The following is an 18,392-nucleotide window of genomic DNA, read 5'->3' as shown; positions in this document are numbered from 1 at the left end:
GGCGGTCACACGGGGGCAAAGCAAGTGTTGCCGCTGCGTTTCCACGGTCAATTTCCAGACCTTTTGATCTTTACCGCTGGCGGGGTTTCCAGCGATTACGTATATGCGCAGTTGGTGGTCACTTCTATAGTGCGGAGTATATTTGAAGAAACGTATTTGGATGATTACAATGACCGGACCAGTTGCTGTACGTGCATGGGACTGTTAGGATGCACGTCAGTGTTATTCTGTAAATGATGCATAAATATTATTGCTTGTTATATTGCCATCAATGAAATCCAAAATGCTGTCCAGAATAATGTCACAAATCGTTCTAACAAAATGAAAACGAGTTTTCCAGCGTATGGGATTTTTATTACAAAACAAGTTTGGAGAAACGGCCAAACAAAACGCTGGCTCTTTGTAACGTGTATCTGATTTGGTAATCCACTTAGAATGAGATAAGGGGAGATAATTTTTACATTGTCAGGGGAAATCTCATCCGTTACCTTTACAACGACTTTACAACTGCATTCTGCGCTGCTTAATTAACCGACATGTTTCGTCAAAAGGTGTCGAAGACATATGGGCCTTAAAGTGGTGGAAACGAGCGTCCGCGCGCCCTTTAAGGAAATCCGGCGCGATTGCGTTCAAAAGCGAATGCGAGCGGTTAATGAGGAGCGCTGACGGCGGAACAAAAGGTAACGAGCGAGCAACGGGACTGCTAATGAAGGGAAGCGGCTTTAGAACTCACAGCCGTGCAGTAAACCGACAGATTGTGCGCGACAAAAGAAGACAAACGGTAAACTGAAACTGTTTCCGCGGCGTTTGCATAAAACCCGGGCGCCCACGCACACTCGACATCAGTCTCATTTCACAAGCATTACAGCAAGAACAGCTTAACAAATATGGTAAAGTCGGTAAAACTCGTGAAGATGGCAATCTCGAGATCGAGCATCAATTCTCCTGAGAAGTTTACCTCCAGGAAGCCGACGTTTGTCGCTAGAGGTCACCAACACACGCTGAAAGAGATAAAGAAGAGCAACGAAACCGAAGAATTAAAGTAAGATTTCCAATTACGTAAACATATTTTTCTGCATGTAAAATAAAAAAAAATTGTTTAATTTGTAGTCAACAAATTTATAAATTAGTTAGTTATAAAAACACCTTCTACAATTAATTAAAATATAAGAATAATACACAGCAGTGTGCTTTATTCCATTCCTCCAGCTCGCTAATGCAAATACTTTCCTTCGTTCAGGTTCCTGTATTCCCGTCTTCGCCAAATCGTACCATCGTGCAATGGCGGCACCAACTCCAACACACGGGTTGTTGTGGAAGCAGCCAAGTACATCTGTCAACTGCAGAACCTTCTCGAAGTACAAATCGGCGGCGTAGAGCTTCCCAGCCACGCCACCCCCACCATTTCAACGGACACGAATCGGGGAATACCCCAAACTGAGGACCCTCTTCGCCGCCGCCTGCAATTCAGTTGATGAACTCATGAGCTTGGATAAATATTAGTTTTCCAACTGTTCCATTACCTTTTCGGCAACAAACGCTCGCGGCCGAAAGGCGATTTTGCCTTTGTCGGGCCCACACTATTTTTGAATTGTTCTCTTTTTGGCGTCCTGCATTTTTGGCGGGACACTCGTCCTTCCCTTTCTTCTGTTGGAAATAAAGTAATTGCTTTTGTAAACAATTGTGTGTTCCTTCCTTTACCGAGAGGGTACAAGTACGAAACAAAACTGTCAAGTATTGGTCAGGGTTGCCAGGAGGGAACGGAATGTAACCGCGTGTAAAGGGTTACGCGATAACAAATCAGAACAGACTGCGAGTTTTCATGTAAAAAAAGTTTTTATTAACACGTGAAAGAGACGGCGGGCCCGAGGAGAGGCAGAGGTAGTGAAGAGACACCTTCCAACCAATCGCCCTTTTCCACGTCGAAGCATTCGACCGTGTCCAGGTTCTTTATTGAGCCGTTGTCGCAATTCTTTCCGCCGACAACGTAAATCCGTGGACCTGCATACATGCAGTTCAAAAAAAGCTCGGATAAACTTGCAACATTTGGAAAGAACAAATAATAAAATCTTGTTAACGTATTGGTTCGTCGTTTACGACATTTGTGCTGCACTCCATTGTACCGACAAAAAAAATATTATTGTTATTTATGTTTCTCATACAAACAACGGAAATCCCCTTTGGGAACAACATATCATGGACATTTGTTTAAATTTAGAGGTAATCTGTCAAAAAGAACTGAATCTAAATCATTGTAGTTTTCATATCCTGTTATTTTTCATCCTACCCAAGACAGCAACACCGGCGTCATGACGTCCAATGCGCAGCGCCGTAATCCCCTCCCACACTTTGCTGACGTCATTGTACACGTCTACGTCATAGACGCTGCTGAAAACGGAACAGTCGAACTCCGAATCGAGCCACGCTCCGCCGATAATGTGGAGTCGAGTTCGACACACGGCGGCGTTCGCGAAACATCTCGGAAATCGCAAGGGTATCGCACTTTCCCAGCTGGATACAAAGATCGATCCAGCAAAAGGGATCAATGGATAAAATTGATTTCCATTTGTGCAAAAATATACTTGCCTTCCAAACTTTTCCTGGAATGTTTCCACGATATCGAGAACCTGGCCCTGCTTGTGGCAGTAACCCCCTAGCGCCCAGATGCGGCCGTCAAACGCACAAGCGGCAATTCCCGCGCGGGCGCTAGAGAGAGAGCCGGTGCCCTCCCATGCACCTCTCTCCAGAGAATATCTTTCCACGTCCCGCAACATCCTTTGCTTGTGGTCCTGACCCCCGATTGCGTAAATGTATTCGTTGAGATGAACTGCCTGTGTAGAACGACACCTGACTGATAAAGAGTTTTGAGGGTTTTTTTTGTGTTTTTGTGGAGACCAAATACGTCTGCAGGTTACGCGTTCGATTGCATTTGACACGTTCGTTTGACCCTCATCTTTTGTGTTGTGTATTCTTTAAAAACAACCCTTTTCCTTAGCAAAGGCCAAAGTTGTTTTCCAGTTCTCGACTCGACGCAACAGCGATATGGCGTTGCACGAAAAGAAAAAATATTCCAAGCAGCAATAAAATAAAAACCTGTAACGACATTCGCGGTGTTGACATGGACGCTATCCTGGTCCATTTGAGAGATCCAAGTGAGAGTTTGTAGCAGTTGCCGACCGGACATACTTCTGCCCCAGGCCCGGTCATGGATGGATCTGATCCGCCTGCCAACATCAATATAAACAGTTTCAAGAAAAATAACACAAGTTATCAATATCACCCGAAAATCAAATCATACAACTAATAACACTCCAGTCGAAACATACGAACTGGTATTGGAATTTCAGCAACGCGTTATTCAAAACCAATGTGTCTTGATTATAATTTTGCTTAAATAGTCATTAAATCTCCATTGCATTTGTTTATTTTTTTAAACAAAATATGACCTACTAATTGTATGTTTATAACAACGGGATGTAATTTAATGTAGTTTAAGTCAGTTAAAGTTTACGCATGCGAAAGGGCTCGGTCGCTTTTAAGAAAGCTCCAAATCATCTTCAGATTCACCTAAAACGTATAGCGCCCCCTTGCAGTAGACGACAGCATGGTGGTTTCTGGCCTGGGGGATTTTGGCGAATCTCAGCCACGTGTTTTCGCGTTCTTCGTACTTGTAGACTCCGTCTGATGGCGACTTCTCCTTTACGTCGATTCCTGCTCAATGCGAATGCAAGTATTTTATTTTACATAAATGCTTCTACAACATTGTTGGCCGAACAAATCTCAAGGCACAGTAAACATCAGGTTTCCCCTTACTTTTGGTGAAATTCATAAAAAACAACTCTTTGTAAATATAAATGTACCGTATTTATTGCTGTAAGTGTACATGCACAAAGCTTATTTACAAAAGCAAGTGATTTTTTAATATTGCGTGAGTCGCGAGTTTACAAATTATTAATGTGAATGATTTGGTATGATAACATATTTGGTATGATAACATATTGGTGTCTAGCCGACTCTAACATCATACGAAACTGAACAATGTAATAGTTTTCATTACATGAAACAAACTTGCTATATTAAGTAAACTTTGCCAGTAGAATTATTTCAGTTTGGTGCATATAGCGTATTTTGTAGAGCGACATACCTCCAGACAGAAGAATGTAATCCGGGCAACACGCGCAGGGCTTCACAGGACAAAATGGCGACTTTGGGTTCTTCTTCACAAAGACTTGATTCTCGTCGACTTTCAAATCATTTTCGTCAGAGTCGTAGTCTCTAAAACACACAAGGTGGCGCAACAATTTGACCAATTTTAAAATAGGAACTCTTGGTATTAAAAGGGTTTGATGGGACCAAACACTTACGTGGTCCGAACACCCGAACTGGGTGCCAATATCAGTAAAGGATAGTCGTTGACCACCAAAAAGCTTTCGCAGCAGAAAAAACAATGTCAAATATTTACCAAAAATGCTTTCGTGCATTTTTGCTGCTGTTATAACAGCATGTTGAGTCGTAATAGGAAATTGAGAATTGCCAACTATTCACGTACTTCGTGGCACCCTTTCTAGGCTGCTGGTCACGAGGCTTTCGTCGTGATGTCGAGTCTTCCCCAGATTGAGCTCGCAGACAGTGAAACCTAAATGCTTCCAATATAAGGACCCTGCATTTCTTCTTGCCCATCAGATAGTCCTTGGTCTCCACATGGTCAGCAAGCTCTTGAGGGGAAAGCAGTTGTAGACGCAGCTGAAGCAGTAAAAAAAAAGGTTTTGCGACTTGTGAAGGAATGACAACCGAGGTTAATTCCACACACAAGACCCATCCAAACTTATTGGTTTTGGGCAAGTAATTTAGAGTTGTGTTTCCTATGTCGCAAACAAAACCATAAAACTGTCAATCGCCTTACGTTTGATAGAAGATAGGGGGCGTGTACCAAATGCAAAGGATCGGCCTCCAGCCATCTACAAAGCGCCGAAAAAACTTTGAATTCGCTGACATTCAATCTTTCGTCGTCCAGCAGACATGCCACAGTATGGACTGTTGCCTCCCTGAAACAAAAAAACAATTTCTTGCAACTCTCAATACACTTTGCATTTTCGAACAGCTGTCGTTGAGTTCTTTCTTTAACATTTGCCATTCACGGCAGGCTTAAATACCTACAGTATGTTCAAAAATGCCAGGCATCACACCTCTAAAAACACCAAGCATTCGACAAACCAATGTTGCAGCATTTGAAAAAAAACACCAGCAACTTCATACCTCTGATAAACCTATAAATTTCAAATTATCGCACACTTGTGGGCTTACAGAAATGAATCCAGGCGTGAAACTTGTCCAAAGTTGCGCGCGGCGAAATTGCGGACCAGCTCAAGCATTTTCAGATCTCCCTGCAGGCGCAACTCGTCCATGATTCCCGTAACAGTTATTTTTTCGTCGCTTGGAGCGGGGTGTTTATCTCCTATGTTTAGGAAGGTGGAATCGTCCTCGTCGGAGGTACATTCGCTTTGAAAATCGCCGAAGCATCCACCTGCGGCTGAATATTCACGCAGTTTTTTGCAAATGTAAGGTATTGGCACACATAAATGGTAAGTAATTTGTGCTTAACGTTCTGCTGTTGTAGATTCCGTAAAAAAGGGAATGGGCCGCTCTGGGACACCCGAATTATTTTTGGAACAATGAATTTAAATGCAGGCTGCAGCAAATTTTCTTACAAAAAATTGTAAATATATTTTTTTTCATTCTTTGCAATGGAGAATGTGCCCCATATAGTTCATGTATATTCAATGCGGCGAGGGAAAATAACAACAGTTCCAAACCATGTTGATCGTTGGCACCAAAGTCATTCCTCTTTCTACGTCTCCGGTGTTCCTCTTCAACCTTTTTGCATGCCCTATGTGGCGGCTTGCTCCGTGAATGTGTCCTCGCATCGCGGGTCTCGGTCGCCGGTAATTGTTCCCACTTCAGAACTACGCTCATGATGGCGTTTACCAACCCTTGCATTTCCAGGCGTGCGGCGGCTAGGAGAAGTGGGCGCACGTTTTCTTTTTCTATCTTGATCTCAGCGGCGTACATAAAGTTCAGCACCTACCACACAAAAGTCCGACTTAAAAATGTTCTTTTCAACACCCCATTATAAAGTCTTTATTGCTTAATACTGCTCTTCTGGCAAACTTTATTGTATTTACGTTTCTCGACGTTTCGGTTATTATGCAACAGCCTTCATCAGGAGGAAGTATCTAAGTTTAGCACAGTGGACACATTTGTGCATGCGTCATCACTCAATGACAAGAAACAAATGTGTCCACTGTGCTAAACTTAGATACTTCCTCCTGATGAAGGCTGTTGCATAATAGCCGAAACGTCAAGAAACGTAAATACAATAAAGTTTGCCAGAAGAGCAGTATAAAGCAATAAAAATATGCCTGGCAGCATCCTTAACAATTTATATAAAGTCTTTATTTGCTGTTTAGCCAATTTTTAGGTCAAACAATAACCAGGAAAAATAATCAACACCTGCGAAAAAATATCCTCACTCAGAAAATCCACAATCACTTCGCGGTCGCTGAGAAACGATTCCGCCGCCGACATTTCCACTTTTTTCACAAATGCTTCGCGGAAAAATGGGCTTGCAGTGGCCAAAACAATGCCGTGACATTTGAACCGGCAGCAGTTGACAGTAACAGTGACGTCGCAAAGTTTTTGTGCTCTCCATAAACGCACAAGATTACGCCAGCTTTTAACGCAATGCTTATGGCTGATGGAATCGCAGTCTCTCCACGCTTCGCAAGTTTCGATCCCTTGGTGCTGCATTTTTGTGCGTTTACACACATTTTTTTCATTGTATGCAGGTGTAATTGTGACGTAACAAAGAGCATGTTTGATGTCGGTAAGTTACGTAACGAAAAGGACATGGATATGTTGGCTGATTTGGTCTACTGATTTCTAAAATTATGAATCATATGAGAGGGTCAGTGAGTTGGTAGTTCATCCATTTTGGCATTTGAGAATGCAAAACAATTCAAAATTCATCCAATCCATGGCGCCCTAAATAACAGGCCTGGACACCGCATGCCCTCGTTTTAAAACTGAAGGCGGATGTGTTTTAACTGGTTTCTGCGGTTGTGCGAGACGTGCAAATACTTTTTACTGTGTTATTAATAAGATGATACACAGGAGATAGTTTTTACTATGCTATCGATCGGATAATATAAGGACACAATAATCGCTTAAATTTATTATTATTGCGTTAATAGACAACAATGGTTCAGTTGTTATATCTGAAATGCCTGTTTTATTGACATTCATTTAAAACATATCGTGCCGCAAGATATAAACTGCCTGTCTAATTTTTGGAAAATAAACCATAACAACGTTTTGAAACAATCGCGACCGGTGTTCAGGCCTGTTATGTAGAGGGCGCTATGATCCAATCTAAAACCACAATCTCACAATTTTTTCCGTCACGCTTTGTTGGTTAGTTGTTGTATTTCCGCGTTGTGCTTCTTTTTTCTCCGCGTGCAGGGAGGGGTGCTTACCGGCACTTAGCGTATCAGTTGGGTAATTTTGAGTTGAGGCATTTTAGTACAAAATATCGCACATGTAAGTGTTCTCTAAATCAACAATGTTCTTCAATGAAAAATAAAATGTTTAATTTTATGACATAGATGTTATTTTACGGTTTGCCCGTATTGTTTGATGTCGATTTTTTTTTCAACTTACGTCTTTCGTATGTTAATGCATTAGTTTATTGTTTTTTTTCGGGTTGCTAACAAAATTACACGCCATTCCTTACAACCAGGCGTTTTGGCAGTTTAAAATATATCAATGTCACTAAGAAAGGGTATAGTGTCACTGTCAGCAAGCACTGCAGATTAAAAAGAATATGATTTGCTGTATTATGCAGGGTGGGAATTTTTTGATTGGTAATAATGCTGTGTGCAGTTTGTCAGTATAAAACATTAAATAGTGTTGGCTGCGATAATTGTTTGCCAAAAAATCATCCCCTTACAAATTACAGCATACAATACACATATGGTTTCCTATATTATGATAATGAAAAATGATATTTTGATTCTGTGACTGGCATAAATCTTCTTGAGGCTGTAAATAAAAAACAATTTTTGTTGTTGATAACTTGTATTATGAATGCATTAAAAAAAATCATCACAAGGAGATTTTAACAACAATTTTACTTATTTTAATTAAGTGAATTTTTCAGATTTAGATTTTTAAAAATTGTTTATTTTAACAAACCATCAAAATGGCATGGAACGCCCACTGTAAGGATGTTGCTTGCGCAAAAGGTATCAAATACGCACAAATTTGCTTGTTTGATAGGGATGGAGCCGTTTGGGCAGATGAAGATGCGCATTGCCAAATACCCAAAGTATCTGTAAGTTGTATATGCTGTCTTTGTTGATCACCTAAATTGAAATTGTTATTTAATAATGGATATATTCAGAAAAAAGCTTTCATCTTATTCCAGAATTTTTTTTTTTTTAGTTTAATGATATCAAACAAATGCAAACCTTGCCAGTTGGAATAGGATGGAAGATTGGAGATACCAAATTCCAGGCCATTGTTCCCCCATATGAGACAGATTACAAGATATTTGTGACTAAAAGCCCTAAAGGAGAAGAAATGGCAATTGTAGTGGTGCCACCAGGACAACATAGTGAGTATAATTCCATTAAAAAGCAGTTTTAATTTATTTTGTTTGACATTGGAGTCCAGAGAAGAATGTGTTACTATGTTTAAAAGGGTCTGTAAATGTTTCACTTCAAAGCTGGCATACCAGTGCAGGTGGTATAAGTTTATTAAAATGAGAAAATAAAATTAATACTTATTGCCTAGTGGCAAAGTGCTAAATGCTACCATTGCTACCATGCTTACTGATGTCTTCATTGTTAAAAAAACCTGATTTTGGAGAATTTGTTTTTATTAAGTTTTTTTTTTATCAAGGATGCGTGTTTGTTTCTGGTGACTGTGGAACCAAGGCCAATGCAATTATACCTCTGGTTGAACATCTATTAGCTGAGTTGGATAATGCCTAATGAAAGGTCAGTAAATGCTTTGTGCCTATAAATAAAATAAGTCCTAAATGTTATTTTTTTGTTTTAGTGCTTATCCAGCAAGTGTGGAAAGGTGGATACAGTGTAACTCGCAAAAAGTCTATATCCAATCTCCGTGTATTTCAAGCAAAGTTACCCTTTTCCTAGTGTGCATATGCAGTATACATTTATTGAATATGTCCTTACTCCATATTTCCAGCATTCAGTACCTGACTTGCAACTTGCTTCCGGGAAGTAACCGCCGCAACCACATTCTGTGTATAGCTGTAATTATATTATTCGTAAATTCTCCTTTTCCGAATGTGTTAACCTCTGCCATCAGGCGACTTTCGATTTATTGTCACGTGGATAGTTTACCGCATACCCGGACCAATAAATAGAAAGAATTAAAGCTGTGTGGGAGTTGTTAAAGTGATTAAGGGCGTTGCAAATATCGCCTAGACGTCAGTTTAGTTGTTAGCATTTTCTGATTTATGCATAAAAGAAAGAATTCATAGCTTTAAAACGGTGCATGCTTGATTTTTAAAACACACTTGGGACTAAAATCGTGGTTTAGTTTTAAACATGCATTCCCAAGGCTCTGTGGTGAGGTTACTGGCGTATATGTTTTAACGTGCCGAAGGTATCAATATTTTATTGGCGCCCCGTAAAAAGGCTGTTGCAAATTCAACAATAAACTACTTGGTTGTAACATTAGCAGCTGTAACACAATAATCGCTTTAGTCTTGTTTCTCTTACAGCATGAAGCCACGTCGTGTTTGTTGCCACATACTTGTCATTTTGATTAGTTCTTTTAATCTTTTTTTTTGGCCAGCAAGCCTAAAGAGTTCGAGTATTGACAATAGGCGTGTGCTAGCGAAATCGCACAATGTGAGTTTATGCCTTTTAAGGCCTTGTGACGCATCGGTCCGATGAGGAAACAGCCTTCTCCCTGTCGGCATGTCTGAATCACGTGGTGTGAGCTAGCTATTAGCCGCTTTTTGATCACTGGCGTCACTTGGGTTTTTATGGCCTTGGTATTTGCGCTGGCTTCAACTGGTAAAAGAAGACTACGTTGGAATAAATTCGCTCCAATCTTCCGGTCCAAACCAATGTGACACTAATCACTACACACTACAAGACGACAGGTGCGAAACGATTATTAACTAATAGGTAACCCCATTATTGTGATCAATGTACCTTTTGTCCCAGTTGTCCACTCTGTTTTGCAACTTTATTTCAAATAGGCCTCGATTCCGTTTGACTCACAAAAGGAGGGCGTCATAAAAATTCTTTGATGCGAGCAGCGAGTTTTAGTTTAATGATTCATGCTGCCGCCTGTTTACATACTTGCGAGAATGGTATTTTGCGCATCTGCTTGTCCACAAATATGGCCTCGGAATATTATCACAACTGCATTGCAGTATGCGACAAAATGTTTCCAGAACAATCAATGATTAGTAAGCAAAATAAGCATTGTTTGTAACTGTATTGTATGAACGGGCGAAAGTCGCCAGCGCTTTGCGGTAAATAACATCAGCGCTAATCAATATTCTCTAGCAAACCTCAAAAACATGACCCTTAATTATATGTACATCAGTATTCTTGTACGGTTGCCCGCAAATTCGAGCCAGAATGTTCTGGAAAAGCACGTTTCGCTAGCGAAATGAGGACGTTGTTGTGTGCGAACAACTCCTTAAACAAAGGTACAGCCCAACTTGGCGATGCAAAATTTTTGACCTTAGTTAGTCTGTCAATAAGTCACGATGACCGAATGCGAAAGTATTCAGAGCAGGCATTATGTACCATCAGTCAATATGGTTTCACTAAGGTGACGAACCTGTTAAACCTTCCAAACTTTGTTTACCTTAGCAATTTCTTTATTTTAGGGGCGTTAGTGTGGATATGCGTTTTGTTGTTCACTGCACAGCGTCACGGATACAACATGCAGTGGTGAGTTGATGTATCGACTGCCAGGCAAGAATGGCTCAAACAACCACAGCTATAAAGCCGGCGAAAATAGTGAAAACACATTTTCAAATTGCAAACATTTGTGTTTCGACCAATTTGTTAGGTTTGCTCGAGTCGTGGAATCAAACCATCTTATTTTGGTTGCTTCAGCCAAAGGGCAATTAAAGTTTCACATCTTCACGAGGAAACACGTTTATCTCGGATTCAAGCGTCAACAAAGTACTTCCCAATCCTCTGCGACCGCCGCCGGGTGACGTCAGCGGTTTGTCTCTCTTATAGTTTCGCACAGGCGCGCACATGGCTGCCTTCAGCCAATGATTTCCGCGACGGTCGCGCGTGCACACACCCTGTTGCCGCGTGTGCTCTTTGCTCCCTCACGGAAACCATGTAATAGCCCAGGACATTGCGTCATTTCCACCGTGGCAACATGTTGTCATTGGGTCTTAGTCGGTGTTGCGTAGAAAAAGTTTGTGATGGTGATAAAAAAGAGTCGAAGCCCGGAGCATCAACGCGTGGAACACCTCCTTCTTCCTTGTTCCAAATATGGTCATGCCGCCCGGGGACGCTATTACTTTAAAAGGCTGCGGGACTAACGCGCTTCCGATATTGCACAACAGATTTTGGAGCGCCAACGCTTAGAATTAAGTTCCTCGGAAGCATACACGCGCGAGCCAAAAGTTAAACATTACCAAAAAGACGACTTCAGCCAAGGCGGAAAATCAATATCAGCCCCAGCCTTATTAGTATCGTTGTTGCAGCCTGTCTTGGTGCTGTGGAAATTTTACATCTTGTATGAGATTTTCTCCTGATGCCCAACTCTTGCATTCAAAACCGCAAGGTGTTGCATATTTGCGCAACATAAATATCCGTTCATTGTGCATGTGAACCAGTGTAATGAACTGTTGAGCTGTGAAATTGCCACGTCATCGGTGAACCGCAAGCTATAAACACTCATAAAACGATTTCGTTGGCTGTTCTGTTATCTTAGTTTTATTGTCATTGTTCCGTGGCTTCGCGAAATAAAAATAGGTTTATTGTTTACCTTACACATCTATGAACGTTTCAAAATGTAATTCAGTCCGTTTTTGCGTAATTGCTTGGGAGTTGTTGCCATGTCATCATTTTGTCTCCTACAGTGGCAAGAATCAGCCCACCAGCGCACGCGCAGGCAAATCGATGGGATTGCTGACGTAACAACAGACCTGTGCCTGCTGCCAAACTCTATTGTTTCAGTCAGTTGCAGTACAGACGTGATATAGGTTCTTTCACAGGGACGCGAACTGGCACAGCACTTCCTTTCGCCAACGCAACGCAAAACACCCAGCAATCGCCTGCTTGCTGTTAGTCACGAAGGCTTGGGCTTATAAAAACAGCATACTTAACAAGCAACCTGCACGACGTATTGCAGTTATTAGCTTCGCGTGATGGGACCAATAAATTGGACGCAAAAGGGCGAAAAACTTCTCCCAAAATATAACATATTGTTGTGACAATCATTTTATTAAATCGTCTGGGTTAAAGTTCCCTTCTTTCAGCCCATTTGCCAAGTCAAGCCTGCGTTGGCGTGCAATTTTACCAGGCCTCTTTGTTTGCCATTGTTTGTCCTATCGTAAAAACGAAAACGCTGGGCCTGTTAGTGAAGTGGTTTGATGATTTCACATAAAATACCATATGTAATGGGGGTCACCCTTTCAACTTACTGGGCGCCGAGAATGTTTTTGGGGGGGAGAAAGGAAAAGCGCTTTGTAGTGGAACAAGTATATGGTACCAAGGTCATTACTCACACTTGGCGTTACAATCCCGCATGCACACCCACCAAGGCTCATACACGCGCAAAAATGGAATACACTTCAACATGTTCACACACCCATTGTTTTCACACAAACGCCTGCTTTCTCAAGGGAGTTTAATGGAGTTGAACTGTAGCGCCCAAGCTTTACCGCAAGCAAATGGGCAACATCTGCAAAAATTGGCTTACTTTCGATGAGCATATGTTCCCTTATCGTAGGGCAAACGCTGTGAGTTTCAGTTTTATTTATGGAACTCAAGTACGTTAGCGCGAACGTGCAACGCCGCACCCACAAATGTGTGTAAGCAAGATAAAGGAAACCGACGGCCTTGTGACGATCAAAGGGAGAAACGAGGTCCTTGCCTATTTACTTAATGGCGACATCGCGTGAGTGTTTTTGACGATATAACAAAGTCACAAGCCATGCACACACTTTAAATGAAAACCTTTGCAAGGTTATGTTTTCCATTTGGCGAAGACGTCGCAAAACTCCAATTTTACTGTTCTAATAAAAGTTATTTGTAATACTTTTCGGCTTGTTTTGTGATATATTAACAAATTTAATTTAAAAAAAGATGCAATCATTTTAAAATCAATTTAAAATCTTCTGTTGTTTTATTTTGTAACTCATTGACGCAATATTTATTTCGCGGGAAATCACGGTTGACTGATTACAATGCAAATTTGATTTGTTCATGACCCTCAGTCTCTCGCTAGTCTACAGTTCTACACTCTACAGTTATTCTTAATTCTATTTATTTTTCAAGACATTGTTTACACTCCAACCAGCTATTTCTTTGTTTAAACATGGAGAAATTAGACATGCATCTTGCAGCCATTGACGAACTAGTTGATGATGAAAACAAATTGGTAAGTTTCTTTATCTTTTGCTACAACTTATAACTTCAATTCATATGTTAGGGATGTGCAAAGATTGAATCCGATTACCTGCACCTAATGCTGGTATTCCGGCAAAACAGCAAAGATTCGAATCCGAATACATGCACCTAATATTCGGCCGAATGCGAATATTTAATGAATTAATAAATTTGCGTTAAAAATCAACAGGTTTTTCTATAGCAACATAATTTTATTGTAATGTCGTTATTTATGTGTTCAATTTGAATGGGCAGTTCCATGTGTCGTTGCTACAATTTAAAATACAGCAAATGTTTGATTTGAAGTCAATATTCAGATTCAATGTCGATATTTGAATTCAGCGAAACTTAAAAAAAACCTACTATTCGTATTTAGTTCAGCTCATCTCTATAATATACATGTTAAAGGAATGGAAATAATGTGACCTTTCACAATATTGTTTAGGTAACTTATAAATATGTGTCGCAACACCTTGCACTACCAATAAGTCAAGCAAAACGGTAGGTTTGCATTTTTTCTGTTCATTTTTAGAATCTTAATTGATTGACTTTTCAGGGTCTTGGAACAATATGCCGAAGCTAATGAAAAGAACATGGTCTCCGTAGTTTATTCATTAGTTGGTATGGCGCTTTTCAACAACTTTGTTATTGAATAACTTACCTTAAGTGTGGTTACAACTGTGCAAGTAAACACGGGCCTGTTTTTGTAAAATTTTATTTTTAGATTTTTCTGTTCTTTTTTAGGCATTCACAGTTCATTTTTGTCACAGGAAAGACGTCTAAAGGATTGCATGTGGCACTGATTCGCGATGTGGATTTAAAAGCTGCAAAGTCTCACTTGGACGTTGTGGTGTCCTGTCACCCCTACAGTGTACATAAAGCTAAGCTAAAGGATCCCAATCCACTCTACACTGCCGACTATGACATGACCAAAGCAAGTTTGTTTAAATGTGGGAGGTGTGTACAAGCAAAGAAGTATTTTTTTTATTTCAAATGTAAATTTTTCACTGTACTATTATTGCGGCCTTTCTCCACCTGTAAAATACAATCTCTGTTAGTTACAGTTCTGTAAAATACAACGGGGCGCAGTCTATGACAGATGAAGAAATAACTGAAGTTAAGAATTCCATGAGGAAAGTGACTGTTGCAGACTCACACCACACATCCAGTAGTACTGTGCCTCCATCCAAGTATGAGTATTTTAAGTATGAATAAACTTAAATGTTATATTTGTTTTCTTTGATTGTTTTAAAAATGCAGAAAGTCAACTCAACAAAAGGGTATAAGCTCTTTGTTTGCAAAATCTTCAAAAGGAGCTGCTGCTTCTGATCGAGGTTAGTCATTTAAGAAATATCAAGCAATTTCCAGACTTTTTTACGGTTCCATCCTTTGCTTGAATAAATATATCCTTGATTTACAGTAATTAAGTATATATACCTAATTCCTCTTGTAGATACTAATAGCAGAGAGGTGATAAAAACGACAGAACAAGTTTTGAAATCTGAAACTAATACTTCGCCAATTCAGAAAGGTACTTCACTGAATTTTAAATATTACCCCGAAATAAATATGGGAATACAGCAGTTTAGAGTTGTTGACAGATAAACAAAGCAGGGAGGATTCCGCGAAACAACCAGCAAAGAAAAGCTCTGGAATGGGTGCATTTATGACGAAAGGTTTGTACATGTTGTGAAATGTTATTTGGTGGTAAAATAAATTCTTTGCAGGAAAGCAAGATTTGTTTTCATCAAAATCCAAAACATCTCCGCCCAAAACAAAAGCAGCGCCTCCTAAATTAAAAAAATCTCCTCCAAAATCTGGGAAAGTTCCTGATGCTGTTGACAGTGTCGAAGAAATGGAAATAGAAGTAACAGATTCAACTAGAGACACCGCTAAGCCTGATGTGGGTTAAACCTTCTGGATTTTAAGCATAACATAATTGCATGCAAGCATTACTTTTAGTGTACTGCAGCTTCAAATTTGTGAATGAAAAACTGTCTTTGTGTGTGAAAAGTGTGCCTTCAGATTTTCAAGTATCGAGATGGCTCTGTTGTAATTTTATTGTTGCAAATTAAACTTGCATTGTGAAAAAAACAAACACAAATAATTCCTTGGAAATCTTTAGCTTCTTGATGAGCTAGAAGACGAGGCAATTCAGCAAGATATTGTGAGCAAAACACACACCAAAGAGAAACGGTAAATAGTATATTGAAAGTGTGTCACATTTATGTCACATTATTCTTTTCGTCAAAGAAACAAGCCAAAGGTGAAGAAGCCTCGAACCAACTCTGGGGAATTACCTGCAAAGAAACGCAGAAGAATCAAGGTTTGCAAATGATGATGGCAAATTCCTACAGCAACAAAATACTTTTGCATTTTAGGAAGTGTCCTCGTCCAGTGAAGATGACTCAGAAGAAGAGTTTAACGAGGATATTATTCCTCCTTCCCCTGAGCCAGTGATGGCAAAAAGCACCAGCGTAATAAAAGTGGGGCCAAAGAATGCAAGGAAAAGGAGGTGTTTGCACATTTGTTACCAATGGGGATGTTTTTTTACTGGGTGTACCTGATAATTAAACTCTTTGTTGAACAGTTGAAACTCCGATTAATCTTTCCCCATATTTTATGACGAAAGTTTGAAACAATATATTGGCTATAATTGTAATTATGGATCATATTGTGTGTTAACAATAAGATTCATGTTAGGAGAAGTTGGATGTTACATACTGCATAGGAGACCATAAGGTTTCCAGTTGTTAATGTATGCAGGCGTGATTCCTTTCTACTAATTTGGTAAAGTCGAATTTAAAAAAAAGTAGAATGTTCCATGACGAAACATTAATTTGCTGCTTTTAATCCCGCTAGCGTCCCTTAATACGTCATGTGATTTTCCAATTTCTTTGCACCGAACAGGGTTCTGAAAAGCCACACGTATGTCGACAAGGACGGTTCAATGTTAACTGAAAAACGATATGAAGAAGTTTCTTGCTCAAGCGAAGACGAAACACCAGTCACGAGAAGCACTGAACCACAAGAAGGCGTCAACGAGCCGACACCAGCAACCTCGCCGACTGCAGTGAAACTTAATGTAAAAAAGAACAAACAGGCTTCCATCATGGGATTTTTTTCAAAGAAATCCAAAGCATAATATCACACAGTTGATTTTTGGAGGTAAATCTCAAATAAAATACAATTTAAACTCTCGAGTAAGTATCAAGTGTCTTGTTGGACTACATGCGGCATGTATTGTGTTGCAAAGTAAAGTTAAACTCTTAGGTGCTTTAATTCAGGTGCTGACCGGCAGAATGTGTCTTGTGACAGTATAATCAGATGTATGAGTAGATAATGTTCCTCACCGGAACATTAGAACGATAAACAAACAAAAGGTTTTTGAAACTGTGCAAAACATTAATTTAATTGTGCTGGCATTAGGTTTTTTGCATCTATTTTTGACATAAACGGCCCAGGATTTTTGCCGGAGAGCGTTCCGAGGCGGCTTTCTTTTACTTGTGCCGAAGAGGGCCAGGGAAATAAAAAAGGGAGCCTGTAAATAACTTTAAGTGTCTCAGAGATATTTAACAGTGTTTCGATGGCCTGAGCGCGAATTGAGTCTCTTCGATTGTTAAACCTGCTTCTACCCCGTCCTATAAAGCACCCAGAACTAGGATATCTTTCCGAATAATTATATTCATTTCTGTTATCTGCTTCATTACGACGGTACATTACAACTTTTCAATACAACGTTGATAGAATGTCAGCGTACAGAATGGCGAAGACTAGACTGAATTTACAGGTAAAAACTGGGCTCTTTAACGCTCTCCAGCATGATAGCTGATTGGTCAATAATGTCACGTGATATCATGAGGCGCTTGAAGTAATATAATACAAGAACATATGTGTGATGTGACATAAGCATAGGAGAACATTTTATGGGGTAAACAGGATGTTGAATGAATCACTTTTTACTCGAGAACATTCGATAAGTTTACCATATGGGTCGCAGTATGGGATTTTGCAAAACTTGTGCATTGCTGCACACGAAACATTACGAAATATAAACACTGATTTCTGTGACGTATGTTACAAGCCCATGGGCGCCTTTGTTTGCCTCGAAACTAAGAAATTTGCACAGCAAAGGCTTGATCATCCCAGCAATCGCTTGTGATATTAAAAAAGTCTCTTTCGCAGTGGCACATGTTTTTCCTTTATCAATAAGCGCACTTGGGGGCTGACACTTGTATTTTTAGGTTTTTCTCAAATTGTTCAATGTGTAGGGCGTTCTTTAAAACGTCTACACAAAATATTAACACTGCCGTATATCTGACTCCTGATAAAAAGTCTACTATCTAAACCAAAGTTAATCTGTCAGTTTAATGCATAAATAACAGTCGCACGAATATTACAATAAAACGTTACAAACCACGCGTACTAAAATGTATGTCTGTTTGGCTTGAAAATTATCGACTTAATGTCTTGACTTAAAATGACTCTATGCGACTCTCCGTGACTCTATATTTCTCTATGTGACTCTATCTGACTCCTCCTGTTTTACCCAAAGTGGTGTGGCTTATATAGAAAACGCATACAGGGTCGTTTGGGTTCGGACTGATACGTGACTCATTTGAAATGACAGCTGTGTTGATGGAAGGGTCACGTAATTTGAATAGCCGGATAATTAGCTGTCTTCCGTGCATACAATAAACAGCGTGT

General features: G+C 39.9%; 4 protein-coding genes across 7 annotated transcripts; 3 read left to right on the top strand and 1 right to left on the bottom strand.

Annotated features, from left to right (window-relative positions):
- Positions 1–690: 690 nt before the first annotated feature.
- Positions 691–1,475, top strand: LOC145902004 (uncharacterized). Its single transcript, XM_082989838.1, has 2 exons — positions 691–1,042; positions 1,241–1,475. The coding sequence occupies exons 1-2, from the start codon at positions 888–890 to the stop codon at positions 1,473–1,475; spliced, it is 390 nt and encodes a 129-aa protein (XP_082845964.1). The 5' UTR covers positions 691–887.
- Positions 1,476–1,746: 271 nt separating this feature from the next.
- Positions 1,747–6,807, bottom strand: LOC145903373 (kelch-like protein 38). Its single transcript, XM_082991453.1, has 11 exons — positions 6,511–6,807; positions 5,871–6,081; positions 5,305–5,518; positions 4,904–5,045; positions 4,550–4,743; positions 4,145–4,275; positions 3,568–3,711; positions 3,094–3,224; positions 2,587–2,831; positions 2,288–2,511; positions 1,747–2,001 (listed from the first exon to the last, which is right to left on the bottom strand). Exons 1-11 carry the CDS (start codon positions 6,805–6,807, stop codon positions 1,841–1,843), a joined length of 2,094 nt encoding a protein of 697 aa, XP_082847579.1. The 3' UTR covers positions 1,747–1,840.
- Positions 6,808–8,181: 1,374 nt separating this feature from the next.
- On the top strand, positions 8,182–9,459 carry LOC145903348 (uncharacterized). The gene is made up of 4 exons (XM_082991424.1): positions 8,182–8,389; positions 8,500–8,671; positions 8,959–9,056; positions 9,118–9,459. The coding sequence occupies exons 1-3, from the start codon at positions 8,258–8,260 to the stop codon at positions 9,048–9,050; spliced, it is 396 nt and encodes a 131-aa protein (XP_082847550.1). The 5' UTR covers positions 8,182–8,257; the 3' UTR covers positions 9,051–9,056; positions 9,118–9,459.
- Positions 9,460–13,117: 3,658 nt separating this feature from the next.
- Positions 13,118–16,881, top strand: LOC145902736 (DNA polymerase delta subunit 3-like). 4 transcript variants are annotated; one of them, XM_082990831.1, is made up of 14 exons: positions 13,118–13,194; positions 13,575–13,677; positions 14,131–14,186; positions 14,242–14,306; positions 14,456–14,642; positions 14,744–14,875; positions 14,946–15,019; positions 15,139–15,216; positions 15,275–15,361; positions 15,413–15,588; positions 15,811–15,881; positions 15,939–16,011; positions 16,067–16,200; positions 16,596–16,881. In XM_082990831.1, exons 2-14 carry the CDS (start codon positions 13,615–13,617, stop codon positions 16,828–16,830), a joined length of 1,431 nt encoding a protein of 476 aa, XP_082846957.1. In that variant the 5' UTR covers positions 13,118–13,194; positions 13,575–13,614; the 3' UTR covers positions 16,831–16,881. The 4 variants fall into 4 exon arrangements, with proteins under 4 accessions (XP_082846957.1, XP_082846960.1, XP_082846958.1 ...); XM_082990834.1 differs by lacking the exon at positions 14,131–14,186 and having other exon boundaries at positions 13,148–13,194; XM_082990832.1 differs by lacking the exon at positions 13,118–13,194 and having other exon boundaries at positions 13,517–13,677; positions 14,750–14,875.
- The last annotated feature ends 1,511 nt before the right edge of the window (positions 16,882–18,392 follow it).

Source organism: Ascidia mentula, chromosome 5 (genome assembly GCF_947561715.1).
Source record: "Ascidia mentula chromosome 5, kaAscMent1.1, whole genome shotgun sequence".
In the NCBI taxonomy this organism is placed as follows: domain Eukaryota; kingdom Metazoa; phylum Chordata; class Ascidiacea; order Phlebobranchia; family Ascidiidae; genus Ascidia; species Ascidia mentula.
This window is presented reverse-complemented; position numbering and strand designations above follow the sequence as displayed.